The sequence below is a fragment of the Haemorhous mexicanus genome, chromosome 6 (genome assembly GCF_027477595.1).
Source record: "Haemorhous mexicanus isolate bHaeMex1 chromosome 6, bHaeMex1.pri, whole genome shotgun sequence".
Classification (NCBI taxonomy): domain Eukaryota; kingdom Metazoa; phylum Chordata; class Aves; order Passeriformes; family Fringillidae; genus Haemorhous; species Haemorhous mexicanus.
This window is the reverse complement of record NC_082346.1, coordinates 51652301-51665658: the sequence shown is the minus strand read 5'-3', so window position 1 is coordinate 51665658 and position 13358 is coordinate 51652301. Positions and strand designations below refer to the sequence as shown.

Genomic DNA, 13358 nt, shown 5'->3' with positions numbered 1-13358 from the left:
CTGCCTCTACATCTGCCTGACACTATAATTAAATCTCATCAGCCATTCAATATAATGGAAGCAAACCAACTACAACAGAAGGATTTTGCAGCACACCTGTCTCGTGATGTGGAACTGCAGCTGTATATTTACCTTTGTCATTAATTCTGTAGGCATTTATATGGAGTTACAAGGGACTGAGTAATTTAGAAAGCAGTGGAAAAGATCATTAAAAATAGCAAAAGGCATAATTGCTTTCTTCTACCATCAATCTCCTCCATATCTTCTTTGCTGATGTTTCCCATGGATAGTTTATGTTCATTATATTACCTTCTTATCAAAATTATCTCAAATTTCATTTCCAGGTTGGGAAAAAGGCATCAGTGCTATAGTGGGACAAAGGCATTGCCTGTTAAACACCCCAGAGTGAGCAGAAGCCCAAATTTTGCTGCAGGACTGACATTGCCTGTGACTTGAACACAATAAATTAATTTCCTTTTGTGGAAAACGTGGGCCCCACTCCAGTGGATGTTCTGTGCTGACATTTATGATGTGGGCTGGTACCTAATGTAGCTGATTAAGAACTGTATTTATGTTCATGGTATAAATCCTTGTTTGATGCAGTAAGTGGGTTATTGAGCCCTTTTTATCAGAGTTCTTTTCAAGAGAGTTGATTTTTTTTTTTTTTGGAAACTTACACAGTTCAGCTCATTGGTAGGAGTTACCCAGGAATCTTGCCAGTGGAAATCTCCCTTTTTAATTAATCTTTTCTGAATTCTGTAGCCATAGATATATTCTCTCCTGGTCATGCTAAACCAGATCAAATTTATGAGGTTAACTGAACTACTCTAGGTTTGCAACAGTATAGAGCAGGGTGTAATGGGACTGCACAGAAATAGATGTGGCTTTAATGTCTCCTTCACTACCAATGTTGTGTTTCTCTCATTCTTTTGCATCACACAGAGTGTTAAGCTGGGCCTGCTAAGGTGTCAGGTAGGCTGAGGCAGGCTGCACTGTGGGGCCTTTTTCTGACCTCCAGTCTTGCAGACCCCAAAGCCAGTGTGTGGTGCTGCAGGGCAGATGCCATGGGGCTGGATGAGCTGCAAATGAAGTTCCTTTGTGCTGATGGAGAGCAGAAGCTGTTTCTCTCTTCCAGGCACCAGCACTCTCATTTTACTGACTGGAGAGTAGCAAACCTTCTGTGCAGGTTCAGCAGCACCTTCTGTGCTGTAGGGTGGCTGTGAGGGGACTAGTCAGCACTTTGGGCATGAGCATGTTTGACCACCACTTTGGTAAATGGGTTTGGAAGCAATCATTTTCTTCTTGAGAGTCAGCAGTGTTTTCCTTCTAGAAAAAAGCAGTTTCCAGTGGGGAATTCTTGAAAATATTGAAATATTCTCTTAAAAGACATAATTTAATTCAGTCAGCTTCAGTGTGCCCAGCACCCAGGCTGGGTCCTAGGCCAAGCACACCAGGGGCTGTCCTGACCTTCTCCCTGGCAGATGGATGTATTTGAAGCAGACCTCCCCAGCAAGGTGTTTTTCTGAGCTGCTCTTTGCTCTGTGTTTCCCAGGAGCGCTCCGGAGGCGTGTGCTGGTTCCTGCGTCGCGCGTGCCGGGCAGCGCTTCCCCTGCAGCTGCTGCTGCTGCTGCTGCTGCTCCTGGCCTTCCTGCTGCCCCTGGCAGAGGACACCCACAGCTGCACCCTGGCCAACAACTTCGCTCGCTCCTTCCAGCTGATGCTGAGATACGAGGGCCCACCCCCGACGTAGCTCCTTGGCACGCACCAGGTGGCGGCGGAAGGGCAGACTCTGGTTTTAACTGCAGCTCGCGTAGATTTTAGGGCTTCTAACACAGCCATCATGCCAACAGGATAGATCACGTAATGCAACATAAGATTAATCCCACTTTAATCAGGTATCTGAGCAAAATTAATATTTTTACAATTTTTTTATTATTGTATTTATAATATGTATATAGAGATTGTGTATGTGTATGTATGTACATATATATATATAAAAATGCATATCTGTGGTCAAACTAGCAACCACCATCCACTCATCCACTGTTTAGAGATAATTCTGCAATGTTTCTGCCATCTTTCAGCAAGCAATACTGAAGGATGGTGTTGTTGTGGGATTTTCTGGGTGATTTTTAACATCAGATTTTGGTTTACAGCTGAAGTCAGAGCAAGTATGAGAACATGTGGTCGTGCACCAGAGTGTAAACTGGAGAGCAGGCACAGCAGAATCATGAGTGGTTGACATTCAGCCCAAGGAAGATTTGGACTTTTCTCTTTGAAATCTTGAGCTGATTTTTTCAGTATCTGGATACAGGGATTGCAGAAGCTAATAGAAATGTTTCTACTGACTTCAGTAGGAGTGGGAGTGGACCACCTCTTGTTCTTATTTTTTACAAGATTTCTTTTCCAATTACTGTATTTTCCAGCCCACCTGAATCAGGAGAGGTGGAATACAGTGGGAAGAAAGCTAGAAAAAAAAGAATATATTTTTTTAGCATTTCTTTATCAGGAGAACTTTTAAAATCAGATCATAATTTTCTGAACAAATTTGTGAGCACTGAACAAAACCTTGTGTCACCAATCTTGTCTATAAAAAAGAGTAGGCTTTTTGTTAGATTTTTGTGTTTGTGGGGATTTGTGGCTTGGTTTGTTGAGTTTTTTACTTTATAAAGAGGCATTTGGTAACAGATTATAAAGTCTGAACAGTGGGATGCAGCCTGGCTCAATGTCAGTAAAGCAAAAGTTGGAAGTACTTTAATAATACCACCCTGGAAAGAAGATTCCTACCTAGGATTCTTTTGTATTAATGGTTTATTGAAAATTGTGTAAACTGATTGTATCAAAGACAGTCAAGCATAGATTTCTGTGTTGTCTAAACTCTAAAATTATGGCAATTTGTCATTTATTTACTTAACCCTATGTCTGATTTATCAAATTTTTGAATGTACATTATACATTGCCTTTAATGTAAAAGCAGTTTTCACTTCAGAGTGATGAAGCCATTCTTAGTGGTGTTTTACCTAATTGACTCCTGAGAGAAAAGGTAATTTCTAAAAATTTATGCCATTTCTGAGAGATATCCTTTATTGTCTCATGGTTTTAGCTACAGCAGTAATAATGAAAAAAAAAAATAACAGAAGAAACAGTTACTTTGCCTCTCCTGGCTTTCTTGGAGGAGGAATTTCTCTTCTGTGTATCACTATGGGGTACTTGGTGTTGTTTTCTGCATAAGGTCTCAAATAATATTGTAGCTGACAGACTGAAGGAGGAAGGCACTTATTTAACAAAATCATTAAAGTTCTGTTCAAGAAGCAAACTTGTGTAGAATCAGGAGGCATAACAGCACGGAGCTCAGTTTAGGCACGGGATTAGGAGAGCAGGCAGTGGGAAAGAGGAGCAGTAAAACATGGAGAGGAGAGGTATCCATCAATTTGTAAAGCCTTAGAAAAGGAGTCACAGTTAACACACAGGACAAGAGCACAGGCTCTATGGAGGAAAAAAATCTCAGAATCCTTTTGACTCCCCTTCCCTTCTACACTCATGGTAATATTGCATATTAAACAGCTTTTCTTCCGTTTTTAAGGTTTGAAAGGGGGTGAGTCAGGTCTTCTACATGTTCTGAGGAGACTCTCCCAGCACCAGGACTCTGTCCCTGTGCTCCTAATAATGTCTCTGACTGTACTGGGTTTGCTAGAGTTGGATTAAAATGCCAAAAGTCTGCTAAAAATGCAAAGAGCAGAAGTTAAAGGAGAGACAGCAGGGATGGTGAAGGTATCACTCAAAGTGCAAGGGGAGCATGGAGCAGGAGCTGAGGTGATGTGGGTTAAAACCCTGGCTGTCAGGAGGTAGCAGAAGAGTTCTCAGAGCAGGCAGAAGGGACTGGAAGCAGAAAGGTGAGCAGAGTCCCTGTATAAGCATGGACAATTCACTTTGGGAAGTGAAGGAAGGCCTCTGATTTCTTTCCTGAAGGAGCCAGATGGAGGGAGCTGTAATTTGTCAGAGAATGAAGCATATTAATTCCTTCCTTGCAGCCATTTTTTCTGGTGGCTCCCTCCTCCTGACATACCTCCTGCTCTCCAGATTAGCAGTGCAAGTGCCATGCACATTCCTCTAAGAATTGCTGCCAGCCCAGGGGGAAGAAACCCCTGTGGCTGCCCTGCAGGGAGTTAATCATCACACACTTCTCCATGTTAAATTCAATCTTCCTTTAGAAAAGAAGGGTGGGGGAAGAGGGGCAGTTACCAAACCTGCTCTGTGTGGTTGTGGATGTGTGTAGGTGTGCCCACACCTTTCTGTGATGTAGCTACATTGCAGTTCTCTGGGTTTTGCTGAGCTGATCCAGGTGATGAAAGTAAAATACCAGTGAGAAAGCAAAAATAATGAGGAATAATAAAGCTGCAAATGGAAGACAGTAGGGAGATGGAAAAGTTTTTTCTATGAAAGCACAAAATCTCTCATCAGATTTCTTTCTGCCAAGCCTTTCTGATCTGGGTGATTTGTTTGGGTTCACAAATGCATTTGACACCATGGGAGTGTGTAACAGGGAGAAAAAAATTCTGCACAGAAGATCTTACAAGAACAACTGCATCATCACCTTGATGTTTCAGTGTGGTGGCAGGTTTAAAAAAAAGAACCAAACAACTAAATTAGAAACACACTTTTGCTTCTGGGTTTGCAATCAGTTTATTCTGTAAATCCCCTGTCTATAATCTTGGAAAGTTTTGCTTTAAATCTCAGTCAATCCATTCTCATTAACTTAAATAATCTGAATATCTCACAGAAGTGATGAATATTTCTACATCTTTGCAATGAAAACTATCCAAAGCACAGGACTTTAATGTTCATATCGCTGAAAACAACTCAAGTCTTCCATAGTGTCATTTACCTCACCAGTCCAAGGCAGGTGTGAGACTTTTCTGACAAAGAAAGAAATAAAAAAATCACAAAAGTAAGCTTGAGATGTAAATGCAAAATTTACTTTCGTTTTTATTCTCTTGTGGGTTTTTTTATTTCTGAAAAGCTTGCAATACTGATTCCTGGAAGTGTGTGTAAATATTAATCAAGTCAGTAATTGGAATAATGAGTCCAGCTTCCAGGAAACTGTACGAAGATCAGATTCCTCAAAACACAAACTAAATCCAAAGGATTTAGTTTTTAAGGACTGGTTTCCAAACCAGTCCTTAAAATCTTGAGCACAGTTCCTCACCTTTGTTCACAGATGATTTGGTGGTGATATGCTCACTTTTGTGCCTATAAAATCCCCAGCTCATACATCTCTGACATCCAGATGTAACTGAGATGTGCTATAGCTCAGGTTCAGACTGGGCCCACTGCCTTAAGCCTTCCCTTGCCAAAACATGGGATGCACAGAACCCTGGATGTGTCTGCAGCTGAGGACTTTCACTATTTTGCCCCGGTGCAGTTGCAGCCACAGTCAAAGGCTGCTAAAAGCCTCTGAACCATATGGGGTATGTTTGAGGTTGAGTGGTTTTTGCACCTGGCCTGCACCCCCTGCAGACACCCAGCCTGTTCAGAGAGCTCTGTCTGTGCTCCTGCCTGCACTGTGGCACCCAGGAGCTGCTTGACCACGTTAATGACCCTGCAGTGCTGAAGGCAAAATCCTGCACTCCACTGCCCATGCATTACAGTAAGACATTACTGAAGGCACAATCCAAACCCAACCTCTGGCATGAAAGCAAGCCTCATTTGTAAACTGTAATTGATTTTGAAGCCTGATGCCTTCCAGAGAGCTTTCCATGGCAGCAATACATTGAGGTAGAAAATTGCTATTGTGCCCCATGTCTATTAACAGCCCTTTCTCTGGTTCCAGCCAGCAATTTAATTGATATTAAATATTATTTATATATGCCCTCCTCAGAAATGCCTGTATGAAAAACATCTTCAGTTCTAAGCACATACATTAGCAATGTTGTATTCCTCTGCTAGCACTCGATCTCCAAAGCAGTCATGATTTCTGCCAAGTGCTACTTTATTTGTGCTGGCTGACAACTTAGAAGAATCAAAAATTTGAAGCTGTAAATAAAGCTACTAGGCTAACTAATAAAACCACCTAGTGATCACTGAATAATTTGGACAGCTTTTAGAATAGCTTTATGCTTCTCCTTAATCCCTTTTGTTGGAGTATTTGTAGACCTCGGAGAGAAGAAATGTCTCCAAAACTTAGCCATTCCTAGAGAGACAGATGGTGATCTCTGCACATCAGAAGAAACAGTATTTTCTCTTTAGCTGCTCTAGACCTCAGGAGTTTATTACATCTGATCTCCTTTTCAATATTAAATAGGGAATGTTTTACTTTGATGTGAGTGCATAAACATCTCATTAGCACTAAAGAGATTTGAAGAGTGAGTTCATGTACAATAATTCTTTTAACTTGTGTCTACACAAGAGAGTACATTGTCCTCTTTTCTTTAGGAAAAAAACCCAACCAAAACTGCTGTGTGACAGAGATTCCCAGGCCAAACAAAGCCTTTTGGAAAAACTGAATATTACAGACTGAAACTAAATTATCCACCATAGGAAACTGGAAAAATAGTATTGCCTTTCATGAAATGCTGGCATAAACCCCCAATAAACATGTCTTTGCCAGGCATCATAGATGTCTTTCAAGTCGTAGGTTAAGTACCCAGCTGGCTGTAAGAGCTGCTTTTGGAGGGTTTACTACCCCATGGACAGGATCATTTGCTGGGGTGCAGCTGAAAACACATTTGTCCAGAGAACTTATACCAACTTCTGCCAGAATTGCTGGGGGCTGTTGAGGATGTTCTTAGCAGCTCCCAGACCACTGACCTGCTCTGAGCTATTACAAGTTTTTTGCATTCATTTATCTGTCAGAGGTTGGCAACTCTCAGAAACCAGTTTATTAAAATACAAAAGATAATATTTCTGGTGCAGGCAATATGATTCATTGAGAAATCGAACTTATTACTTTTGCCATATTTAAAAAAAAGACATCTGTTGGTTATACTGGAATATAAACAGGTTAGTTGTAGGTGTTGGGTATCATCCTCCTGTTGGTGACATCCTCCTGTTGGGCAGGATGTTTTAGGCAGGAGGCATTTTGACTTGTACATGTCCATTTAAGAATTGTGGGATCATGTTGCACTTGTTAAATGGTAGACAAGTGCAAAGATAAACAAAGATTCTTGAATTTTAAAAACAAACAAACAAAAAAAAACAAACAAAAAAACCCCCAAAAAACAACCACCAAACAGAAAACCTCCAAAAACCAAAGTAGGAGGGAATAATCTGTCACACACAGTTGGTTTTTTTATTAACTCTTTTCTATCCAGTTTAAAATATGAATATGTGTCTACCAGAGAGTTATCAGCAGATATGGAAAAAAAGGAATATATATCAGGAATATACCAGTTCAAACTGTAACCTAAATGGCACTTCTGTTCCCTAGCCTGCTCCAGCAAATGCCAGATTTTGTCTCATTGTACCTGTGAGATAAGAACCCTCCTCCTAGTAAAGTGTGGGTGAGGTGAAACTGCACAGCTCAAGGTGCAGCATCCCAGTGGAAGCAGCTCTTCCAAAGGCAGCCTGAAATCTCCATGCAAGAGGAACTCATAGGTCTGGCATAATGAGAGCAGTCCTAATTAGCAGGACTAATGACATGGGCACAAGGGCTTTGCCATCCCAGGGCTCTGTCAGACAGAATTTTGACAGCAGCCGTCAGCACAGTTCAGTTTCATGTCCCTGGCTGTGGAAGGAGGCTCCCCTCAGGGTGATTCACTCAAGCTGAGATTTGAGCCCTGGAAGTGTTTTTTTCTCTTCATTAAATGCAGAGGAAACTGCTAAATTAGACCCCCTCAGTGACAGGTTAATGGTAGGTGGTGGGTGCTGATGCTCCAGGAAAAGATACAGGAAATGCTATTATAGATTGAGAGCTAGTCATGATGGTCTCTGCTCAGTTCTCAGGAGGCAGAGATGCATTGTAGAACTGAGGTGGGACTTTTTCTGTTCCTTTTCAATAAATGTCAGGTTGTCTTTAGTCTTCTGGATTCTAGGGGCAAGCCTATTCAGTGCCTTACTGAATGCTAGTGGCTTTCTGGCTTCAGAGCCATTTACACCAGCAAGTTCCACATTATTCCAAGTTGTGTGATAAAGGTATTCCCCTGAACTGGTTTGGGATCAGAAACCTTTTGTTTAGGGAGTGGGGATGGTTTGATTTTCCTTCTTTTGGCCACTTTGTGCTGAATCCAAGGAAGCAGAAAGACCAGCACCCTTTCCAGGCCATGTTTTGTCTTTCCTTCTTTTATGAGAGCAGAGGAGATTTGGCTTTGCTTCCTTTCCAAAGTAAATTATCCCAATATTTTATTCTTCTTTTCCTGTTGCAGTTCTTCCACAGCCTAGGTCATTCCTATCACCTTGAGTGTTTTCAGTGGCTGTTCTTCCTCAATACCTAGAGGAAAAAATCTGGTCCGGTTTCAATGAGTTTAAAATCCAGTAATTTCTTCCCCCATTGCAGTTCTCCTGCAGATGCTCTGTCTGTTTCTGCTGTCCCCTGTGTCAAGCCAGGCTTCATCACTACTGGGGGACTCCAGTCCTGGCCAGCCATTTCCTCCAAGTCTCCTGGCCATGTCCTGCCCACATCTGCCTTCAGTTTTGGCTCAGGGACTGCCCTTAATAGTCACATCTGCAGACAGGGTGAGGCTGCCACTTAACAAACACTTATTAATAATGAAAGCCTCACTATTAGCATTGCTCATAGCCTGCCCAGAGCCTTTTTCTCTTCACTTCTCTAAGCAGGTTTTGATGTGTAATCCAATTTCTGTGTGCAGAAAATTGCCCCTCAGTCAGCACAGAGGGCTGGTGGTTCAGCTCTTGCATTGTCACTGCTGGGGTAAGAGCTCCCAGGTGCTGCTCAGCCAGGGTCTGTGCCCTTGAGCTGCCAGGAGTGTTCCACTGTCATTGTTATACACCCTAAATAAGCCAGAACCCCTTTTTCTGACCTGGGAGGAAAAAGAAAGAAAACGAAAATGATCGCTTTTAACAAAGTGATTTCACAAGTCATTTATCAAGCCCTGTAGCAAGCCATTTATTTCAGCTCCTTTTTGCTCCATGAAAAGCTGTGTGTTAAAAGGGAGAGGTGAGTTTGGAGAGCAGTGCCACCGCCCTCAGCAGCACTTTGCTGGGAGGCCTCCCTCTGGAACTCAGGGCTTGGAGCTGCTATTTCTCCTGAAGTGATTCCCACCTAAATCAAATTATTTCTTTTGTCAAGGCTAATAAGCACTGAACACCACAGACTTTGTTTCCTTACAGATATGAGTGAATGCCTCTGTATGGTACTTTCTGTTGTCATTAAATATATATATATATATGTGTGTGTGTGTGTGTGTGTTTTTATATATATATATATATATATATATATATATATATATATATATATATATGTAGGTAATGGGGAGCATAATTATTGCTCTATTTAAGGTGACATTCCACTTTAGTGTATCTTTAAAGTGCAGCTTTTAAGAAAAACCCTGTCTTAAAGGGCAGCTGGAAGAGTTTAGAGGTACATGTTGTAATGAGCTTTGATGAGATTTAATGAGCTTTGAGTTTGGGTTCCAGTCTTTAGGGTGAGAAGCACCCAAGATGGTTTTTCCATCACATTCCCAGATCAAACCCTGTGAGAATTTAACCTGGGAGGCATTGCTTGAACACTGGCTGCTCCTGAAGGTGTTTGCATGTGCTATGTGTGTGTCTGTCCTCAAACTCCAGCCTCCATGTTGTATATGAGCTTGACTGGAAGGCAAAAGACACACCTTTGTCTTGCTCCAAGACCCTGATGGTAATTTTTGCCTCAGTAGATGTTTTCCCTTTGATCAGTGTGACTCAACTTTTTTTTCCCTTTTAATTTGTGTTAGCTGAGTTTATCGGGTGATTCCAGGAGGGCACACTCCATCTGCCCAGCCTCAGAGCTTCCCTTTCAGCAGCAGAGCTCCTTCTCATTTGTTTACTTGACTGTACTGGACCACTGTGAAGCAATTACACAAGCAATAATGCAGGTGTTGCATTTTTCTGTCATTGCCTTTCGTGAGACATAGCTCTGCACTGGCACCAACAAGTGGGAGGAGACCAGAAGCTGCATTGTTGTTCACTGGCAATACAACCCATGTCCAGTGCTCCTGCAGAGGTCCTCCCTCCTCAGAGCAGTGGGCTGTCTTGGGCCCAATTTAGTTCATAAGCCTGGATTTGAAACAGTTGTGGATCCCTTCACCAGCACTCCATCAATCTCGCTTCCATCAGGTTTTGTGCTTTTGTTTAGTCTCAAGTTAGAAGAAAGTGTAAAGAAATGTGCTAAGACTCCCATAGAGGGTGAGTAAATATCCCATATATTTCACAAAAATTATGACAAAATGAAGGGATTTGCTCTCACATTGAACAGAATTAATAAAAAGTTCTAACTGATAAATTAAGTAGTTTTTAAGAACAGCCTGGAGCAAAGTTTCTGCAATCAAACTGTTCTCTGCTTTTAATTTAAAAATCAGCAAATACTGAGGTACGTTTTGCTGCCTTCTTTTAGAAGTGACCTGAAACTAAAATGTGAATTCTCCTTAACAGGAGGTTTATTGATGTGAACCTAAATTTCACCAGCATGTCCCATGTTAGATCCCCTGCCTGTGGGCACAGGGAAAACCAAAGGCTGTTCACAAGAGAAACTCATATTATGAATGGTTTTAAAATTCTTCAGAGCTCCTACCCACTTCCAAATGTCAGTAATGGGGAGGATCCAAAACCTTCCTGTGAACCCTGTCATTTTGCATGTTGAAATCCTGGCTTGAATTCAGGTCTCCACTTCAGCTTTTGTAAATGTTAATATTCAAGTAGAACAAAAACCTTAGAGGCAATTACAGCATGAACATCTCTTCTAGTTTATGTGTAGTAGCTGATAGCAAAGTCTGCAATAATAATCTGTGTTTATACATGTGCTGTACAGTGTAACAGTTGAGTACAAAATACCTTTTAACTGTCACGAGAAACTAACTGGATTGATGTCACTTTTTGCTTGTATGAATATAATTATTTGCCTTGCAGGGACCAGTTCCACTTTTGTCATGTTATTTATGATTTTTGAATAAAATTGTGATAAATTAGGCTCGTTTCTAAGGTAAACAATACTGGAGCCAAGCAGCTGTCTCTGGACATGTGCATGTAATCACAGCTGATATCAAGTCCAAGTCCAACTCCTTGCTTTGCTTGGACCTTTCTTTAACCTTTCAGGCTTATTCAGGGAAATGTGGACCACTCTATTTTCTTATTAAAAATACAGCTTTGTGAAAAGCTGAACTTATTTTTTAAATCCTTTCTTTTCTGGTTCAGAAAGACTGTAACAGTCATATTTTTCTAAACTGCCTATTGCTTGTGTTGGGAAATTATACAGAGATATATATTTTGCTCTACAGATTTCCATGTACTTTTGGAACTCTTTGTTTTCATAGATAAATCCTCCTGTTTGCTAGAATTTGCTCAAAAAGCTGTAAGCTTCTGTATACTGACTCTGTGAAATTCTATAAAAATGCAGCTGCATCAAAAGACTGACTTTATGTTTTATGTAAATTGTTGGAGCTAAGTCATCCTGAGTGTTATGCCACGCAAGAGGTACAGAAAGAAATCAGGTCATTGTTTTGAAAGGCTGGCCAGCATTATGTCACACTGCCTCAAAGTCCCAGATGAAAGTCAGGAGAGTTTCTTCTAGGAATGGTACCATTTTGGGCCATGAGTGTAGTTTTTTTACACTGTTTAGAACCTTATTTGAAAATTAGTCCCATGAAACTTCATGGGAAATATTAAAAATAAGAGGCTGTGGTGTGTGAAGAGCTATGATAGAATAAGGACCTTTTCTAATGAAGTACAGGGCCTTTTAAGTAGTTAAGGGACTATGATTTGAGTATTTCAGGACAACTTTTGTGTTCTTTTCTGAGCTGTGGACTCCACCTGTGTATTGTGGATTTATTCCATAGCTGAAATGCCAGATTAAATTGATTTAAGCCCCGTGAGCAGATGAAAATAATAGAAAGCTGCAGTGAAATATTGCAGAAAATGGCCTGATTTCATTCTTCAGAGCAATAGTTAAAGTAACTCACAGCCTTGGCTTCTTTGCACCTGTGAAGCAGAGGCCCTTGTTTTGTACCTCAGCTGTGGTATAACATGGAAGGATTTCTGCTCTCTGCTTGGAAAATACTGTCTATTTCTCACCCTTGTCAAAGCATAATATTTCCCAAGTAAAAAAAAACATCTGATTCTTCAAGACTCATAGGGGAGTTAAGGGGCAGCTGGAACCTTCTGTGATCCAGCCACATTATTCCAAAAGTTTATCCCTCAATGACAAATAAAATATGATGTGACTTTGCTGTTTGCAAGTAGGATCAAGAGACTGGAAATTCATCACCCCAAGCCCTTGCCTGTTCTATGATGCTTCAGTGTTACCAATGAACTGTGTTGAATTGGATTATAAAATCAGAGTATTTTATTGCATGTGTCCTTTTTTGCAATGAAAATATAGTTGTATTTGATGTTGCAGTTATAGTGCAGTAAATAAACATATGTGCATTTCTTTTTAAGGACTTTTTAGGTTATTTTGGGTGGTGGCTACACATTTTTGCTGTGCTTTTTTCATACCATCAGAGTATTTGGGCTGACCTAGAAACAACCAGAACAAGTGAAGCAAGGATAAAATGTGCTGCTTCCTGCCTCTCTGCTCAGGTATCACTACAAGATGGCTCTGCTAAATGTAGCTACTTCATTCTAGTCCTTTGAGACTTAACAGAAAATGTCAGCTTCTCTGTAAGTTATTTAAATAGAATTCTACTGGACCTGAAGAAAATGTGAATTTTCTAAATCATATTCTGATTCAGTGTGATTTCTTATGGCATTGGCCCATGACACTCTCCATGGGTTTCTCCTCCATCCCAAGCCTGGTAAGACAAAGGGGAGTTTTTTGTGAACCTTGTGTTTGAAGTTAGCACCAATCCCATGTAGTGAGCTAACAGTTTGGTAGTGTGAGCACTGCTGATCTCTCTGCAGAGCAATCACTGCAGGGTGTGTAGGGATGCACAACTCTCATTAGCAGGTAATTGCTGGATTCTTTCCTTAGTCTTTATGAGAAGAGGCCTGCCAGTATCCCTGATATCAAAGGGCTCCACAGGCAGTTATTTCTGGACAAGTAGAAAACCACTACAATTTTTTGGTGAACCTGTGGGTTAGGTTCCCTGTTGCTTTTATGAACACACAAGGCTTTATGCAGGTCTTTGACTTCTCTCAGGCATTTGAACCATGTGATCTTGTGCCTTCCTATGAGCTGTCTCCTGCTAAGCCCACAAAAGTACAATTGCAGA

At 41.0% G+C, this 13358-nt stretch overlaps 1 protein-coding gene across 2 annotated transcripts in view; it reads left to right on the top strand.

The window, feature by feature from the left end:
- The window catches only part of SYNE3 (spectrin repeat containing nuclear envelope family member 3), a 64971-nt gene extending 52387 nt beyond the window's left edge, over window positions 1-12584 (top strand). For both annotated transcript variants that reach the window (XM_059850249.1, XM_059850248.1), the window contains exon 18: window positions 1553-12584. In XM_059850249.1, coding sequence (XP_059706232.1) covers window positions 1553-1750 — 198 coding nt within the window. In that variant the 3' untranslated portion in view covers window positions 1751-12584. The remainder of the gene's footprint in view (window positions 1-1552) is intronic.
- Window positions 12585-13358: the final 774 nt, after the last annotated feature.